The sequence below is a fragment of the Dromaius novaehollandiae genome, chromosome 5, assembly GCF_036370855.1.
Source record: "Dromaius novaehollandiae isolate bDroNov1 chromosome 5, bDroNov1.hap1, whole genome shotgun sequence".
Classification (NCBI taxonomy): domain Eukaryota; kingdom Metazoa; phylum Chordata; class Aves; order Casuariiformes; family Dromaiidae; genus Dromaius; species Dromaius novaehollandiae.
Genome location: NC_088102.1, coordinates 25,571,740 through 25,591,522, shown reverse-complemented (window position 1 = coordinate 25,591,522; position 19,783 = coordinate 25,571,740). Strand labels below are relative to the sequence as shown.

The following is a 19,783-nucleotide window of genomic DNA, read 5'->3' as shown; positions in this document are numbered from 1 at the left end:
ACATGCATGCCCTCCTCAAGTACGATTCCCATAATGCATAGTATTTGTGACTATTACCGAGAAACTTCTGCAGCTGCAAGGCAAGAGCTCGCTCAACATAATTTTTTGGGGAAAAAAATGCCATAGTTTTAATTAGACTACTTATTCAAGGAAACTAAGTTAAAGATCCAGATCTCAGAAGTCAATCTATGAAAACAAAAAACCCCAATCATTAGATGCAAATTGCTATCTGTATTCCTAAAACTTACAGAAGAGCTATTTATGTGTGTGAAAGAACAAAGCCCAAGACAACACCCCTATCTCTAACGTCAAAAGCAACAACACGTCTTACTGCTTTCAGGATTAGATTAACTTTTGCCAGTATTTTCTGGCTTACAAAAAAGAGTACATATTAGGTAATTTAAGTAGATTTTTGGCATTCCGTTTCTGCTACACTCTGGTATCCCAGTATATTATGAAGGATGTTGCCAGATGTTCATGGGAGTAACTTGAAAATAATCAGGAAACCAAGATAACATTCTTCGGTAAACACCTATATTAATAATAACACTACCCTGAAACAAGGGCTAGCACAAGGACACATCTAGGATGTTGCTCAATTTTCACTGCTGTTCACAGCCAGATATCATACGAAACATATTTTTAAAACATTCTACTCAGCAAAGAAACATCAACTCCTAGGAAAGAGGTTGATCCTAAGCACGTCAAAAAAGGACAATAACTAATAATTAATGAGGGAGTGGGGGCTGGCAGACAGAGCAAAATGAGTTTTTCTCCCATAACACCCATGCTGTCATCTCAAGACAGATCAAAAAGGAAGCCAGAGCTCTACTAACCTCTATAACAGCTGATGAATCAATAAACAAAGCCCATATGCTTGCCTTACCAGACACTGAATTATATGGAAACTGATGCTTGTTGACCTCAGATGCCAGAGAAATTCTGTTATTTCGAGGCTGGCATTAATATCTTGAAAATAATTTTCGGGGGAGCGAGGGTTTCTTCTCAGGATAAAATTATGCTATAGCTATACAGTCACTAACTGAGTACAAACTGCAACACCACACCGTCGCAGCTATTCATTTCCATCTCTGCCCTTCTGCCAGCACAAGCACCCAGATAGCTGCACAGGAAAATAAAGTTTCAACCAGAGCAGTTCCTCAATTCGGTCACGACGCAGTTGTGCAGACAAAACAGTAAAGGCAGAGTGGGACCACCCCTTTCAGCAGCAGCACGTACTCATGCCAGATGTAAATGACTAACTCCAAGTGCTTTGAGGCTAGTTTTAAGACCAGAGCAGTTTTAAGAACACATTGACTACAGCAGTAGCTTAAGTTGGAAAATTACCATGCTTTGGAACAGGACTACGAGCACTTGGTTACCACATCTCAGCTGAGAGTATAGCAATTTAAAACTTTAACCAAGGCCACAGTTTCATATAATGTTTTCTTCAGGAACAGTGCTAACCAAAGGAACCCCCCCCCCTTCCTACTCATTCCCACTTCGAGCCATCTGCACTGCCCTTTGCTTGTACGACTAAAGTTAATCAGTTTTCAGCACAGCACCCCTCCAATACTGAATTGATCCAGGTTGGAAATATAACAATTTCCAGAAGGTTATTTATCATTTTTCTGATAGTCTTTACAGCACAGCTCCACAATCTCATGCCATATCTCTCAGCAATCAAGAATCAGCAGCTGTGGGGAGGGAGAAAGGGTGGGAGAAGCATGACAGTCGACAGACTGGTGAGCCTACCCTGCAAGGAAAAAACATGACAGCTTTCTCTTCTCTGTTACTCTTAGGATTGCTTAACTGTATCACTACGACTCTAATTCATGATACTGCAGAATTTTATTGCATCCAAAACTGAGAAAGATCATGCATGAAAGATCTGAGTTGCTACAAGTTCACACCTTAATGTACTAAAGTAAACTGAAATTTGTGTTTTCACACTGATAGATCACGCTATGAACAGCACCAACTCAGGAGCAGATATCCCACATATCTATCGCCTGTAGCTGTCTGCTAGTAGCAGATTGCTGGATGAGCAGACAGACAGCTGGTAGCAGTAACTTCTCAAATCACCCAGCATCTGATCAACAGAGATCACATCACAGCTTTTAATATCTTTTCCAGCTAACTGAAAGTTCATCCGGAAAAGATGGAATGATATATTCTAAGGGTGTGGATCTGAGATTAACTAATATCTACATATATCTCTTTGAAAAAATACATATATATCTACACGCAGTCTTAATCAGAAAAATAATCAAAGTATACTGATTTTTGAGGTCTTCAGAGAAGCCTCCGCTCATGACAAATCCTATACTAGAGCAAAAACTGAACATATTGTTTCACATTGTCAAAAACAACATTTCACTCTGAAAAGCCCTTTCAGGAATTTCTGTATTGATTCAACACATACCCAAATCAATTCCATCTCTTTAGCTTTCTTCTGCCAAGGTGCTTATATGTTCTTCTACACTTACATCTGTTCTATAAGCTGAGAAGTTGCTGCACATTCATACTTGAATTAAATGTTAAAGAAATACTCTGAATGCAATTCCATGGACTTTTCATGAAGCATGAGATGACTATAAATACACTCTAGCACTACCTGTAGAAGGGAAGTTTGTAGCCAGATTTTAGATACAAGCATGCTTGTTTTCCCAAGAATGCTTTGTGTATCTACATACTAGCCTTCAAATGAAGGCTTGCATACTTTGAGCTCTAAGCCAGCTGCAAAGGAGCAGCAAGTTCTATTTCAGAGACCAAGAGAGAAAGGGGGTACAGTTTAATGATTTACTTCTTTTTACTGAAAATAAAGCATGCAAGATTAAGTTTATGGTTTCAACAAATAAGTCTTATCACAATGCTGAGGGAACCACAACCTTTGAACCAGAATATACTGCATACCTGAGTGGAGACGACAGAGAAAAGTCAAGGTTCACCTAATTGCGGAGTTCAAAAAGCAGAAAAAGCAGGTATATGTTCACATGTGCCCAGGGAAGTCTAGGTGTAAGTGATCACGCCCAGAATGTATGTACACAAAAAAGCACCATCATATTAAAAAATTTAACTGCAAGAGAAAAGATAGAGCCCCAGCCAACTGTTTATGGAAGGCAGCAGACCAAGGGCATTTCAGATCAGTTACAGGTAACAACTGTGTTGGCCCAAGTTTTGGAGGGAACAAATCGCTTAAAACAGTATTGTAACCATTACTGAAGCAGTATCATCATACAGTTACAACTAGAAAGAATTGCATTTGTGGTCTATGTAGAACACATCAGGGAATCTAATTATAATACTCCCCAGTCTGGTAACAAACAGTTCCAGTTCACCAGACATCACAGAATTCTCTTAAGATTTAGTTTATCCTACAAATGAGAATCATTGTAACTCTAATGACAGCATCTCTGGTATAGACAGAGGACGGGATTGTGGATGTACACGCACACAGGACAAGCATGCCTAAGCTGACGTTCTTACACAAGTACTGCACAAAGGTATGCTTCAAAGAATACTTTGCCCTCCAGATAGCATCAGATTTTTCAGTGCCTTAAGGTCAGTTACCAGCTCTACACAGACAGAAAGGGTATTTCTGCCTATCCTGAGTTTTTCAAATACTTTAATGACATATATGGGAAATACCTCATGTAATACTTTTATACCACCATCTTTTGCAGTTATCTTGCATGACTACAGGTCACTTGACATGAGGGACAATATAGTTCAATCTACGCAAAAACAGTTCTCATTTCAGCCACCCCACCAAGCATAAGTTCACACTAGGGACATTATTTAGTCTACCGACTACAACCTTTGCTATCCTACCAGATGTGCAGACCACTCCCTCACCAGAGCATTAAAAAAAGTAGTTTAAACAGCACTTAGCAGCAGCCCTGTCCTTGCTAGTATCCTTCACCACTTTTCTTTCCCTAAATTCAGACAGTAGGATCTTCAGAGAAGGACCACCATGACACACCTTATCATGGATTTACAGAATAGGTAAAGTGAAACCAGCAAACAGGGTTTTAGCGTTAACTGTTCTTCCACTGCCAGGAAAGACGTTCTGCACCTGAAACAGGCCACGTACGAAGCTGGCATTATTCTGAATCTGAATTTCTTTTCATTAAAAACTTATTTCCTCAAAGTTGATCAAAAAAACAGCTTAAAATATTTTCTATGCCTGCGTCCCCAGTCAGCTTGAGTAAGAACCCTTCCTAAGCAAAGTCAGCACAGCAGAAATAGGCAGATACAAAGGAGCGCACAGAAGCCATACGCTCTCAGACTGAGGCTTTGACCACACACTTTACTTTCAAAAGCACTAGAGAAGAAGTTTTGAGAAAACATGGGCCAAGCTTGAACACAGAAACATTTACAGGCACTGTTATAGACAACAGAAGCAGGATTTATCACAGGAATCTTCTACATGAAGTTGCTTATTAAAAACATCTGCCATATTTTGGCACAGCTTGCACAGGAGGGTTATACTTCAACCGTAGGGAGAGAAGATGCTACATGTGCAACCCTGAGTTAAGCACACAATAAGAAGTTAGTGGTGGTGCTGCCCTGAGAAAAATGCAATGCACTGTACTAAAGAGACCATTCCATTTCTTGCTTCCAGAAGAAAAAAATCAGCTGAAAATGGCAAACATTATGTAAAGACCTTCACAGGATTATTTAGTGTGGAACACTACTTTGCTCAATTCTTAATAAAAGTTAGTAGCTTCTCATTGTCACATACCACACATACTACAGAAATCTTACTAGAAGCTCTGCAACTTCTTTTTTAGATATGTTACATGGAAGACCGCTTCCAAAAGTTGTTTGCTTTTTTGTCAGAGATTCCTGCCAACTCTCAGAATAAATGGAAAGATATGGGATGCGGCTCTGCTCTAGAAAGCAGTCACGTTTATTAGAAAGCATTAAGGGAATCAGCACTAAAAGAAACTATAATAGTAAAGTGAGTACTCCATGCAAGCAGCTACTTCTGTGGTATTCTGTGGTATTTGCAGTAATTTTACTATCACCTCCAATGTTCTTTCTTGTGCCTCTTTGTTCTTAAACTTCAGATCTTGAACAGGTGCATGGGTAAAAGGATGAAGATACGTTTAATAACAAAACCAAGAATGAACTGATTTGAATCACATTTTAAGGTTTCAAAAATCACAAGAGTGAAAATCTGTTTTGTAAAGCAAGTTTAACACTCCTGTGTTTGTACTATTTGTTTTCCTAATTAAATATTTGTTCTTTTTGGTAGGTATAAATAGTTGCAAATGAAAACATTTGGTTATTTCCAATAGATTTGGCACAGTCTTTTGCTAAATAAAATGCACTTGCTGTAACCACACACAAACAGTGTATGTCTTCATAAATGTTCAGTTTAAATGTATTATTTTGTTTACTAGTGAATGATTCAATTAAAGCTGGGGTTTTTTTTTGCTTGCGATTTGTGCTGAACTACATACTGCTGACAGTTTGAATCCTAAAGACAAGGTATTTTGATGCTTTGCCTTAAATTACTTTAAACCACTTCTGGAATATTTATCTAGTATGTTGAACTGATTTAAGGTATACAGCATTTCAATAAAGAATGCTTCAAACACATTTATTTAAGTGTGCAGTTACAAGAAAGATTTTCATAGCAAGCTGGCACTAGTTTAGTGCTTCTCTGAAACAGGCCACTCTAGGCTCTCGGCTACCTCTGAAAGTGTTCCTCTAGTACTTCAGAACTCACCGGCACTTGTTTTCACAGATGTTAAAACCCACCACTTTCTAGACTTTTCAACTCCTACTTTCTCAACTGTGAATAGTCTTTAGGACTACTCTTTTCAACTAAAAAATCAGTTTTTTTTCTTGAAGTGATTTCTTAATTCTGTTAACGAAGGCCAGCAGTTATGCCCGCAGCTTCAAGGAAATTTTCAATGTTTTATGCTCCTGCAAGTGAAAGTGAAGCCAACAAACAATTAAGATAAATCTTTTTTATTAGTGAATTGACAGCATAACATTTAAGAAAACATAAATAGCTTCTGCTATACAACTGAGACTGAAAAATACAACCTATTACAAGATATGACAAATCACTCAAGTAGTTACACTCTAACAGAAAAGAAACTTGCACACATTTGTAACAACTGTAGCGTTTATGCCTTAACATCAGCTAAATTTGAGACAGCAGTCCCAATATAACTGAAAGATTTAAACAAACATTTTATCCAAGTGTGACCAGCACATGTTCAGATTTAAGAGAAGCCAGCCATATTAACAGCTACCACAGATTTTTTTATACTACTACGGAGACACAGTTTTTCAGGAACAAGTACGGTACTGACACTACACCTACTAATTTATTATAATGGCCAGATAAAAATGCTGTGTAGCTATCCCTTCCACAAAGGCTTACTATAGCCTTTTGTAATTAAATTTGGCATTACAGAAGTACCCTCATGCACAGATAACTTTTTTCAGAAATTTAGTTTTGTCAATTAAAACATCTGAAGGAGACTGCAGCCTTTTCTAAGTCAGCCAATTTTCTACTCTGGTTTTATGTTACTGATGCAATATATGAAGTCAAAAAGACAAGCAAGATGTAGGAAGTAATTTCTTTATTCAGGTCTGATGCAAACCACAAAACACACGTTTCAAACCCTTAAGGCATACATTTCTACAGAGGTTCAAGGATTAAACACTGAGATCTTTAACATGGACAAACCGTCCCACAATCCATGAGTTTATCTGTATAAACATGGAATAATCTAGGTTGGAAGGGACCTCCAGAGGTCAGCTAGTCAGCTCCCAGCTTAAAGCAGGTCTAATTAGAGCAGGTTGCTCAGGGCCACATCCAGTTGACTCTTGAACACCTCCAAGGATGGAGGTTCCACAGCCTCTCTGGGCAACTTTGTCCAGTATTTGACCACTTACTTGGTAAATTAATTTTTCCTTATATCTAACCAGAATTTCCCATGTTAAAACTTATCTCCATTGCCTCTCATCCTATTGCTGCATGCCTCCAAGAAAAGTCTGGCCCCATCTTCTCTCCAACCAGCTAGAAGTAGACATCAATAAGGTCTCCCCTGAGCCTTCTCCTCCTAAGCCTGAGCAAACTCTGGTCTCAGCCTCTCCTTGTACCTCACATGCTCCAGCCCCCTAAGCATCTTGCTGGCCCTCTACTGGACTTGCAGATTCAGCTGGATATGTCAGTATCTTTCTGATACTGCAGAGCTCAAAACTGGACACAGCACTCAAGATGTGGTCTCACAAGTGGTGAACAGACCAGAAGGATCACTTCCTCGTGAATAAGTTCTTGAGATCTAATTCTTTAGGACCAAAGTTTTTCTTTTTATCAGAAGTATTTGCATTATAAATTTGCATACGGATTTGAAAAAACACAATTCTGTACTCAAATTCCATTGTATGACACTAGATACGCCAGTTATTTAAAATGCACTGATTTAAAATCTTTACCTTAACTTAACCTTTATCTCTAATAAGGGCTTAGTCGCATCACTGCTATAATTAACTCATTATAATAAGAGAAAGTTGTCCAGGATCTACTGCATTCATTTTCATAAATGTATTCTCCCAAAGAAAACACATTCAGCCTGATTCCAGGAAAAGTCTCTATAAAACCAAAATGGAGACAGCATTCCACTGTACCCTGAAGCATCTCATGAGATGCACCTACAAGTAATAAGATTGTTAACTATAAATATCAAACAGAAGAAAAAATCACAGAACTGCACAAATTGTTTTTAGCATGTGGACACCAGAGATTCCACAAAAAACTACTCTGCCCATTTTAATAGCTGTAAGAAGTCAGGACTTGTGACAGTTTTAAAGGAATACAAATCCTACAGTCCTCCCCCTTCTCCTTGACCAAACTATACCCTCTCTTCCTGAGGAAGTAGTATGAGACCTGGTTTGGCAAAGCATGTATGCAATAAATTATCTGGAGACTGCTATACTGTGGCATCTGAAGTCCTTCTAGAAACTTCAAGGAATTTTAAATTTGTTTATATCATTCCCTCTGGTCCATAACTGCATAGCAGTGACTTGGAAACACTATGTACAACAGGATTTAAGAACTTGAGATCTAAAATCCATATTCCAATTACTTTGTTTACTTTGAGTCTTTCTTCCCCAATTTCTAGAAGCATAACAGAAGCCATTCTAAGGTGAGAAGCTTAATTAGAGAGTCCAAAAAAACACATTACTGAAAAAACTGTTCATAATAATGGGTAGATTCCAATAAGTTATCAGGGAAAATAAGGGCACCTTGATCTATTAAATAAGTCCCAATCTCCTCATTTTATGCAACATCAAGAAATTTTTTTTTCAAATGCAATCTTAGAAAACCATTAGCTGTTTTCTTTAGAGCAAAACACCGCAATGGAGAAATGTATTCCAGTTTAAAATTGTATTGCAGAAAGAAAAAGCAATTTTCTCTGCACCCATTATTATTCCCACAAGTGTCCTGATAGATCCTAAAAAGCATTTTTTCTATCAAACTCACTTAACACTCTCTCCAACAGACTGGATATATACAAAAAGCAGAATTATGCACAACTTGGAGAGTTAACTTCACCGTTCTTTTATTTAGATTTGCTTCCTTTCTCTTGGCTGTGTCATTTCCTCATGTCATGGCAATATCCTTGGAGATGTCAGGTATTCATCTCAAACACTGGGGTACTACACTGAAGCATTAAATCAGTTTTGAATCCATTGGCAGATTACTACTTTTTCTAATCCTGCACTCCCTTAAAGTCAGCAATAAGTTACTTATTTTTCTTCAATATCACACAATTTTTTAATTGCTGAAAAGTTTTTCAACCTGTTTTAATAAAGGTGCTGATAGTGACAATGTTGCATTCACTGAATTTGAATCTCAAGAAAGATTAACTGTTAGCAGAATCACAAAGAAACTTGAAGACAGGACTTGCCATGAAAGCAAAAGAAGGAACTGTTATTTTTCTTAGTACTTCAACAGAGTGTTTTTTCTACCTGCTGAAACCCTAATTTCAAATTGTTACTTTCCTAGCATCTGCTGATATTTCCATCGATCTCCAAGGCAGCCAAAGTCAGCTTGACTACTTTGCATTCCACAGGCATCTTCACTTGCAGATTTTAAAGTGTTATATGTGGAATGTACCTATGTATAAATAGGTACAAATAGGCATAAATATGTATAAATACACATACACAAATATATAACACACATGGTGAGAATTAACATGTTTCCCTTTCCTGTGTAAAGGAAGAACAAACAAAATTCACAAGCCAGAAAGCCCAACTGGCCAAACCTGAGATACTTCAGTGACCATACCTTTCACAGCACTAAACCCCCATCACCAACACTATGTGAAAAAAGCTGTAAATGGCTAGTACACCTAAACAGTTAGGAGATTTAAGTGTTTTATCAAGGTTATTACACTTAAACTCTCATTTTGAAAGTTAGTGATTTGGTGGTCCATGTAAAATGTTGGAGAAAAGATTACAGGACTCCTAATTATAAACCTTAGTCTGACCACCAAACAGATGTGAGAAAGACCCAAAACTCTGCCATACTCCTTTTGTATCCTCGGATAATGTTACTTCAGCTTAGGATTTTTGCTAGGATCTCTCACTATCCATTCTCCAATGAGCCTTGCTCCTTCTACAGGCAGTCATCCCAAATGCCTGGGGGCTCGCAAGACGCATTCAAAAGCAATAGCACAGACATACTACTAACTGAAGATAATTTCTCAATTACACAATGTTTTTTAAAGCTTTGTCAGTTTGACAGTGCACTCATATTTACATGCTGCATATCCCATTATGTTTTCCAAATACACAGCTGAACAAAACCCTCAAGAAAAAGTTTTCCACACCCTGCTTTTCTATCCTTTTGAGGCAGAAGAACATGATAAGTGTTCAGCTCTGCATGGGGTGTGGGGGGGGGGGGAGTGTCTCAGCTTCAGCTCAGTATAAAGATTTATAGTTAAGGTTTTATGGACCACCATGCTTGGTCTCTGCAAGGCAAGACGACCAGTGCCATAGTTTCCTGAACACTACACCAGCACATGCTGACACTGCTGCCAAAAGAAGCTATTGTACCTCCTCCTCCGTTTGTTCACCCCCAACACTGTGCTATCCCCTTCTCTATGTCAGGACAAGACTAGGAGTGCCCATACAAAGAATGAAATTTGGTATGTGATGCGGCTTAAAGTTAACTCAGAAAAAAAAAAAAAACGTTTAGTTTTAGCCTGCATCTGTTCTCAATCTGATTCGCTCAGTGGCTGCACAAACTTAGGCTAGAAAACAGAAGGGGCAGCGCAGGACTGAAAACAAGGAGCCGCAGGAGGGCTGACAATGGAGGCTTTTCTAAGGAGCAGCACCAGCTTTAAGGGTTCAAGGAAGCACGACCTCTTCCGTATCACCGGGACTGCCCTTCTGAGAGCCCATTAAGTACTCTCTATTGTAACACAAAGATTCTGCATTTTGCTGAGAAGCAACTGGAAGCACAAATACGCACTTGCTTCATAAGTTGTTAACAGAGCGAGACGGCAAGCGCTGCATCAACCTCTAACTCTCGCACAGAAGGGAGTCCCTGTCCCAAGCTACTCGTAACCCAGCACTGCGCATCACACCTGTAACAACGGAACCGCGGCCAAGACCGCCTAAAACCGCTTCTTCTGAAACGCAGAGCAGGTTCACCTGGCGCTGCAGGTCAATCGGGCGTTGCAGCCACGTCTACCCCGTGGGGCTTCTGCTAACACAAACCTCGCACCGAGGGCCCTGCGGCAGCGCCAGAGCCGACCGGGTCACCTCAGTCCCCAGCTGCCGAGCACAGTCCGCGGAGCGGCCGCAACCCCGCCGCCCCCCCTCCCCAGCGCTCGGGCCCCGCTGCCGGCCCAGTTTTCGGGGAGCCCCACTAACAGTTGCGCGCCGCAGCGACGGGCCGGGCCCAGCCCCCCGAGCCGGGCCGACCCCGGCAGGGGCACGGCAGCCACCGGCCGGGAGGTGCCACCCGCCGGGAGGCTCCCGCCGCCGCGGGTCGGGCCGCCGCCGCAGGCCGCAGCCCGGCGGCCCCCCGCGCCGCCCCGCCGCGCACACCTGGGTGTCGGGCGCGGGCAGGCCGCGCACGTAGCCGTTGCGGAGCGCGCCGTGGGCCGCGCCGCTGCAGCCGTTGGCGCGGGAATGGGCGCCCGGCTCCGCCGCGGGCCGCTCCATGCTCCGGCTCCGGCCGCCTCGCTCCGTCGCCCCCACCCGGACGCGCCGCGCCGCGCCGCGCCGCGCCGCACCGCACCGGAAACCCGGCCCTACCGCCTCCGCCAATCGCCGACGGAGACGTCACGCCCAGGGGCGGGCTAGCGGCCGAACAGACCGGGAGGAGGCGGGGCCCGGGTGACGTAGCCCAATGAGAGCGCTGCATGCCCGCAAGAGGGGAGGGAAGGGAGAGAGGGGAAGGAAGGGGCTTGCCCAACCGCGAAGAAGAAAGTTCAGAGGGAGGTGGAGCCAGAGGGTTAAATCTGCCCAATCACCTAGCTGAGAGCTAAGGGAGAACGAGGAGAAGGGGACGTGCTAGCCAATCATGGAGCAAGATGGAGGGAGGGAGGGGACGAGCGGACCGTGGGCTCCGTCCAATGAGAGGAGGGAGAAGCAGAGCGGCCGTTGCGGCGGCAGCCAATGGGCGGGCAAGCGGGGCCAGTGTTCGGTGGGGGCGGGGCGGGCGACAGCCCAACGGCCGTTCCTCGGGGGGGGGCTGCCTGAGGCTGCCCCTGAAAGCGGGCAGTTCCCGGCCCGTCCTGGTATGAGGCTCCCAGTGCGTCCGTTGCCGCTTGTCTTGGGCTGAGCGCGGGGAGTTCCTGGGGGCGGGCGGCGAGCCCCGCTCTGGGCCGGCGGGGGCTGAGGGAGAGGGGCTCACGTCGGGCCGCGCCGCCTATGGCCGGGTCCTGACGCACTTCGTAGAAGACAGATAACCCGAGCCGTGGTTTGACGGCGAGTCCCGGGCTGAGGTGCCCTCATCGGGCGTGAGGTCAGGCTAAACCACTGTGGTGCCTTTGCTGCCCGGGAGAGGCGGATGGTGGCTCTCGTCCGCCTGGGCAATGCAGGACCTGGTCGGGAAACCCTGCAGACAGGCTCCGGGCAGAGTTTAAGTCAATAGTGTTTGAACTTGGACTTAAATGATAGGTGTGTGCTTGAATGCTTTGCGGAATGGGGAGCTGTGATGCCTGTAGTTGCCAGTCTGTTAACTTTGCCTGCAGCTGTGTTTAAAAATCACTTTGTATTTGGTTATGAATCTGACTATTTTCTGACTTGGCTTGGAGATGCATATTTTGTCCAAAGACTGGGCAGACTTTAGTGCTGTGTTTAGTTCAGGGGTAAATCTTGCTGATCCTGACTAGTGAAGTTTGGATTACCAAACATCACACAGACCATGCCAGAGAAAAGGTGGCTTGCAAAACAAAAAGCATCTGTATTTGTGCCTTGTCCCTCACCTGTGTAGGTACAGAAGAGGGAGTGGCAAGGGGAAGGCATCAGGAGGTTTCTGTAAGTTCCCTGAGTGTTAACTGAAAATTTGTTTTTTGTTTTTCTTACTACTCCCTCCCCTCAAAAATAGTAGGAAAGAAGTAGCCTAGCAAGTTTAAGCACCTGCTGATGAGATGGAGGAGTCTGACCTGTGATTTCTCTTGGATAATTGAGAGGCCATGGTGTTTTCTAGAATGCAATTTGAGACAATCAGAATAAATCCCAGTTAGCACAATGGGAAGTTAACAAGTTTAAGCAGATGAATTTGAGAGAACAAGCTCACCCCCTTTTTTTTTTCTAGCTTGCTGTTGTTGATGGTTATTTTTCTGTACTATAGTCACATCTCCAAGCCTCTGTCATGGACCTTATTGGAAGGTTGGTATGAGCATGAAGCTGTTGACTTTTCAGAAAAGTTAATTTGCTTTTATTTTTTTTCTCCCTTCTCAAGAAGACTTGAAAGAGCGTCTCAGGTGGCTGCAACCTATTTGTAGGCTGCAATATGCTGCCAATACACTTCATATCTCCAGGTCACCTTTGGACAAGAGTTTTTTGTAATGGTGGATAGAGATGCAGGCTTAGAGGTAACAAGAAGTTCAGGTTGGGTGTGGGACCATTGAGGGTTAGAGCAGAGCTGTGTGAGGCCTTATACCTTTTTTTGCTGTCTGCAGACACTTCCATATCTTGACTCCTGCTAAAACAGGTATGAACTTGCCTAGGAAACATTCTTTCTTCATCTGGTTTTGGTATGCAGTGAGACAGTCAGCTAAGATGGGATGGGCCATGTCCATGCTCTCACATTACAAGGCAGGGAGCATGAGGGAGACTGGTGTTGCTAGGAGGAAGCTAGTGATCAAAGCAGCAAACAGCTGTGTTCATTTAGGCGCTTGTGGCAAGCGGACCTGCCTTGGTATAGGTGCAGCTAGGAGTGCTGCTGGGGAAGAAGCACAGGGACCACTCTTGCTGCTGAGCTCTTTTGGATAAGGAAGGAAGGGCTCTTTCAGAGCTGAAGGAATGAGGAAAAGAAAGAAAGGATAGTGAATGAAAAAAACTAGTGGGGAAGTGAAAGATGAGTGTACTAGGGGGCCATGTAATGTAGAACTTGTTTTTGCCCCTGTTACCATAGTTGGCGGTATCTTCTTCCTTGCTCCCCTGCCTTTGGATGGAATGGCTCAGGTTATACTGACCAATATGAATCAGTTGTATGCCATGGGGCGCAAATGGACCACTCACAGGGTGTGTGAGGCAGCACCCCCTGCCCACCTGCATGTGTGGGAGTTTCAGGTATTGGTGCTTTCTTTCTCCTGAGGATAAGCCACTTCAGCTGCCAGGCACTAGATAGCACTGGAGTGTTATATGTTGAATTTAGAGAGCCCAAAACCCTTCCATGTGTAGGTACCTGTAGATTTATTACCTCATCCTGTTGTTAAACCCAACTAGCCCAAATCCATACAATGCAATGGTTTCAGTTTTGGTTTAGGAAAGAGGGGAAGAAAAAACATTAAGTGACCTGCCAGTTAACTCCTGTAGGACTGGGCAGTCTGACACAGCAGTGGCAGCACATCCCTGCAGACAGGACCTCATCATGCTGACAGGACTCACCTGTCCTCAGCATGGTGCCAATGTAACCTGGTATCTGAGGGATGCCTGGCTCCTTCTGCCATGGTGTGGGAGGCAGTGCAGGCAAGGCCACACTCACTGTAGGGCTGCTGTGACAGGAGAGTCCAGGGCACCCATGGAAACAGGCCCCAGTGTAGAGGTGTCATTCTGGGCATAACTGCTGCTGCAGCAGCACCAAGCACGTCCTACAGAGCTCTTGGAGTCATACCTGTGGGCAGCTGTGGTATGGGTCTATGTGACATGCAAAACACCTGCATACACAGGTGAGTGCAGCTTGTGCCTCTAGCTACAAAACTGCAGTGGAGCTAAGTAAACTCAGAACAGTAAATTCCAGTTCTAAATTTCTTTTCAGGTCTCAACAGTGCTATTTTTGTGAGCTGGAAGAGCAAACAGCCTTACTCAGAACTGAATTGAAGCAAAGAACTGTATGAAAAAGACAAATGAGTCAAAAGGAAGAGCAGACCATAAGTAACAAGTCAGACTGGCAGGGATTGCTGCACAGCAGGCTCATATCAACAGACAGCTCACATCACTGATGTGAGTCAATGCATGCTGTCTCTTACCATCTGTAGATTTTGGGATCACAGAGCAGAGCTGTAAAGTTTGAAGACAGCAGAAGGCAAATTCAGCAATGGGGTAACCAGTGAGACAGAATTGTGGCAGAAAAACTTCCTGCTCTATTGTCCCAAACAGACACATCAAGTGCCTTCTCCAGTGATAAGAGATGATCAGGACTTGTCACTGAGTTGTGACTGAGGGGAAAAAATTTCCTTTGAGAAAGGAGACAGTAGACAACTGAGACAGAACTGGGTATATGAACGATGCCAGCTATGTAGAGAGTCTCTGTGGAAGTTCTCAAGGCAGCTGTAGTCAGAAATAAGCCTAAGCCATTTACTTTTACATTTGCAATGCAAAGACAGAATATGCAGTGGCTCAGCTGTTGCATTCAAGGCAGTTAATAGCAGGTGGGCTGCCCTGAGAGGGAGCAGACCATGTTCTCCAGGTCCTTCTCTCATCTTCAGTCTCCAGGTGCAGGCTGAGGTAAGCAGGAAGTGGTTGTTGAAGGTGTGATTGAAAAGGCTGCTACTTGGGCAGACCCATGCAGTGCTGAGAGGTGAGTGTGGTTTCTCTGTTTCCTGTTTTTCTTTCAGGCTATGGCAACCTAGCACTGAAACTCCAGGGACTGCTTGGGGAAGTGACTGCAGGGAAATACAGAACATTGATTTTTAGCTTGAGTCTGAGTGGCAGAATGCCTGCCTGAGGCATAGGAGAACAACTAGCAGAAGTGTGGAAAGCTCTTTAGGGATCTTATAGCTAATTAAATAGCCCTTGAAGAAAGCTGATCGCTATCAGGGTGTCCCAGGAGAGTTTGTCAAGCTGTAGCTAAACTTCATGGGAAGCTGGAGAGTCCTTGAAGTAACTTACAGGAGGAAGTAACCCTCAGAACACTGGTTAATCTGGTATAGGAATGCCCATCTGCTCTCAGCATATCTTGATAAGTAGGTAGATCTTAAATAACCACAGTAGATTGCCTTCTGGTGGTGGCATGGGGAGGTAGGTACATCTTCTTAAACAATGTGTTTGGTTTAACTTCAGCTAAGTTTAGAATTGTCTTCTCCTGGAGCAGAAACCTTTCTTGTCCTTAATGCGTTCTAAAGTGAATGCCACAGTTCTGGGCTCACCACAGCTTCTGTTTTATTTGCTCTGTGAATAATACTGCTCTGGAAATAATTCAAGCTGTAAAGCTATATGATGCAGTGAAGCCTTTGTTGTACCCTGGCAGCTCTGCACACTGATTTGGACCCTTGTAAATGTGGTGGGCTATTTGCTAGTCCAGTGTGCTTGCCTGGAGAAATGAGCCAGGCTTGCATAACACTTTATGGTGAAATAGAAAAGGAGTTAGAACAAGAGGTATGTGATTGGAGCTGCAAGAGGCCTGAGAGGATACACTAGGGGTTGAAAGATGTGTATGAATGTGGGTCTGATGAGCCATAAGAAAACAGATGTAAGAAGGGGTAAGATGATATGTGTAGGATCAGGGTGTTGGCCAGCCAAACAGTGCATGGGAGGGAATCCAATGCGTTAGAGGGGATAACTGACAGACTGACCTAACCTCCTGCAGCCTTTTGGTATATGCAGCTAGGCAGAAGTTGAATCCTTCAGTTAGGAGGAAAAATAGATAACTGTATTTAGTGGTGTGGGGTTTTTTGTTTGTTTTGTTACAAAATAAGCATAAGGTTGTTTCCTGCTGTTTGATTTCCTTACACAGTGGAAAATGATTTCCTTGCTCATGGCCCCAAGCTTCTTTCAGCCAATACTGAAGACCTCTCTTTCTGAGTTTCAGTCAGAACTGACTACCAAGACTATCCTAACCTTGTTTGGAGCTTTGTTTTCTGTGCTTTAGCTGCTCTTCCTTATGTCGCCAGTCCCCAAGATTCCTGTGCAGAATGTACTCAGCAAATCCCCCCACCCACAGAGTTCAGATTCCTGGCCATTTGTCTTTCCTCTGAGCGTTAACGTGTGCAGTGTCTCTTTTCTTTCTTTCTTTCTTTTTTTTTTTTTTTTTTTTTGAACAGAGCTGGACTGTTTCTCTATAACAGAGCTGGACTGTTTCCTATAGCTAACTAGATCAAAGACTGGCAGTTATCCACCCACTTCTACAATGTTTCACCCAACCCATGGCAACACCTGCTTTTTCTGGAGCTTGAGATCTAAATCTCTCCTTATACCACCATGGTGGAATTGTGTGGTGATGTGTCTTCTCAGGTCACTTACTAGCATTGTAGGACCAACAGAGGCTGTAGCTCCAGGAAACTCTGGACTTTCTACCAGAAGAAGCTGATACAGGTTAAAACTATCCTGGCAAAAATGGAGAATTTGGTCCTCCCATGTAGTTTGCATTCTGCCCATATCTGTTTACTAGTTTAGTAGAACAGGAGAAACGGGTTTGGGAATGAGTGACTGAGGTGGGATGGCTTATTTTGTCATCAGTCTTGGCTTACGTTGACTTTTGCCAATGTCAGACACCTGACAGTCTGTGGTCAAGATGAAGGAGAATTGGCAGAATGGGAGTGAATTTAGTGTGTGATGACTTGAGCAGTAGTGGCTGGGAACAGGGTAATCTCGGTAGCTCCTGATCTTGTATCTAGTTCCTGTGATGTCATACATCACCTGTGCTCCTTCAGTTTGTGTCCATCTTTCACGGATGTTCACTGTAACTGCTGCCTATTGCCACTCAGTTTGGTGAATGATGAAGCGGAGTAGTGGAAACTTTCTTTAGATCTCAGCTTCAGTTAGGCTATGTTAGGCAGTGAGGCCTGTTTATGATGATTGGGATGTCTGGACCAGCCATAAGCAGGATGAGGGGCTACCCATTAAATATTTTCCCAGTGCTTGTCTTGGAGCAAATCTGAATAGCCCAGGAAATAGAAGAGGACCACTTTCATCTCCATTCTGACAGTGCTTCCTGCATCTAAACAGGCCTCAGTCCCCTGGATTCAGGTCTCTCTAGAACATTCATTATTAGCCCCTTCCTCTCAAACACATCAGGGGCTTGACCCTGCATAATTGACATGATGAGGATTCCTATTTAATAACAAGCTGATTTGTCCCTGCTGGTTTTGGAAGTGAAGAACGTGTTATGGCTGTAACCTATAACCAAGTTCAGTGCGTTCTCTGCTACTCATGTTGGTTGATATTGAGCCAACAAATTTATTTCTTTTTGCCTCACTGTCTTAATCCATAAAATGAGGCTAGTGGAAACCATTACCCTCCCTCTCCCCTCCCCATTCAGGATGAAGTGAAAGGCTGCATCTGTGCGATATAAACAAAGGCCTAATTTACATGTAAATGTGTGTGATATTGCTGTAGCAGCAGAGTTGTACCAGTGGAGCCTTCCTTGTGTGCAGGCAGCTTATGTCAGCAGAATAGGGCTCTTTTTCCAGCAGAACTTTTCCAAGCGCTATCAGCTTTATCAGCAAAAACATTGAATACCAGTATAACTGTGTCTGCATTAGGACCCAGAGCCCTGTGACATTTTAATTTCTAGCTTTTGCTTAGTCACTTATACTTCTGAGCATCTGGGCCTCAAAACTCTGGCACTATAGAAGTGACCCCAAACCTTTCTCCCCATCACTACACTGGCAAATGGCTTCAGAGCAGATGTGGCCACACTTTATCAGTGGTTGCAGAGCACTTTGAGGAACACTGGTAAGGGGCACAAAGTGTGATCAGGCTGCTATAGGTAACTTCAAGGAGGACCACAACTGCTTCTGCTTCTTCTGACAATATTGTTGGTGCTGCAGAAGATAGGACAGGTCCCTCCTTATTCACCTGGTCCTGCATGAAGACCAGGACTAAAAGCCCCTGTAGGCCCCTGGCACTAATGATGGGGGAATGGAAGAGTCTGTTCCATATGGTCTCTTCCGTACACTGTGACCTCAGTGGCTGTGCCTGCCTCTGTTGTGAAGAGCTGTTGCATCTCCTGAATGCAATAGCCAGTCATCCACTGCACATGTGGGAACTGCAGTTCTGTTGTCCTTCACTGTGGCCTCTTCCTATGTAGCCACTGCCCTGTGTCCCCCAGCTCCCCTGCTTCAACTTTGTGTCCTCCTAGCCCACAGCATCTCCACCTGTGAAGACTGTAGCATAATGTAATTTTAGTCAGCTGAAAACTCCCCTGAGTTCTTGGCACAAGCCTGTTGTGATACTGGAAGTCATGTGAAGAATCAGTGACCTTTGGGCATGCCTTGCCTTAAGGGAAATAAATCCCAACTCCTCACACAGCCATTTTGTGTTAAAGAGCTGCCAAATTGGCTGCAGTGCAGAAGGAGGGTGAGTAGCAAAGGATGAAGTGAGCAAGAATTATGTGGCTTCTAGCTAAGGCAGTCTGGCAGAGGGCTTGATCAGTCAAGGAATTAGTGGCAGCAAGCACTGTTACTAGTGTGGGAGATTGGACCAGGCATTTTGTCTTCTACACAGAGAAAGAGTATGTTGGGCCACAGTGCCGACTTGAAGACATTTCTGTTGATAGCCTTCATTTTCATGCCTAAGTTAAAGCTATTGCAAAGGTGGCACAGGAGAAGAGAACATCCTGTGGAGAACAGGAGAATGACAGGGAGGACAAGGGGGCATCTGAATACACTAGTGCCTGAGTAGAGACCAAACCTTAGATTGGAGATGGAAGGAAGGAGTGGTTTGTCCCCCTTCAGGTATCAAGTGCAGTTTTGCAGTTTTTCATTCTTCCTTCCTCCTCCTCTGTTCAGAAGAAGTGAGTGAAGGAAGATTTAGGAAAATGAGTTGACAGAAGACATGGCTGAAGGTGCTTTTGTTTTACTCAGTTTTCTACCTGTGGGGTGAGTCGGTTCAATTCACTGATCCAACAGCAAATTTTCCCACAAAAAAAGACTAGTTTTTCTTTGGATCAGTGAACTGAACCAACTGACTTGGTGGCTAGAGGAAGGCCACAGATCAGTTGTAAGAATAAACTACCACTCCTGTGAAGCAAATACTCCTTAATTACAAACCCCGTAGTTAGGGTGATGAGAGCACAGAGGGAAGCGGATACTTGAATTGGCTCAGTCTAGAGAAAATAGTACTGGAAATAGTACTGGAGATCTGGGAAGGCTGATTGCCTCTTCTTTGGACAAGAAGTTTG

At 43.7% G+C, this 19,783-nt stretch overlaps 1 protein-coding gene and 1 long non-coding RNA gene across 8 annotated transcripts in view; one reads left to right on the top strand and one right to left on the bottom strand.

The window, feature by feature from the left end:
* SPTLC2 (serine palmitoyltransferase long chain base subunit 2) overlaps nt 1-11,322 on the bottom strand; it is a 78,687-nt gene extending 67,365 nt beyond the window's left edge. For 2 of the 3 annotated variants that reach the window (XM_026120329.2, XM_026120330.2), the window contains exon 1: nt 11,095-11,298. In XM_026120329.2, the coding sequence (XP_025976114.2) occupies nt 11,095-11,211 (117 nt within the window). In that variant the 5' untranslated portion in view covers nt 11,212-11,298. The other variant, XM_064512252.1, reaches the window with a different exon arrangement.
* Nucleotides 11,323-11,689: 367 nt separating this feature from the next.
* LOC135328465 (uncharacterized) overlaps nt 11,690-19,783 on the top strand; it is a 22,759-nt gene continuing 14,665 nt past the window's right edge. For 2 of the 5 annotated variants that reach the window (XR_010389359.1, XR_010389355.1), the window contains exons 1-2: nt 11,796-14,390; nt 14,480-15,241. This is a non-coding gene — a long non-coding RNA (uncharacterized LOC135328465). The other 3 variants (XR_010389356.1, XR_010389357.1, XR_010389358.1) reach the window with 3 other exon arrangements.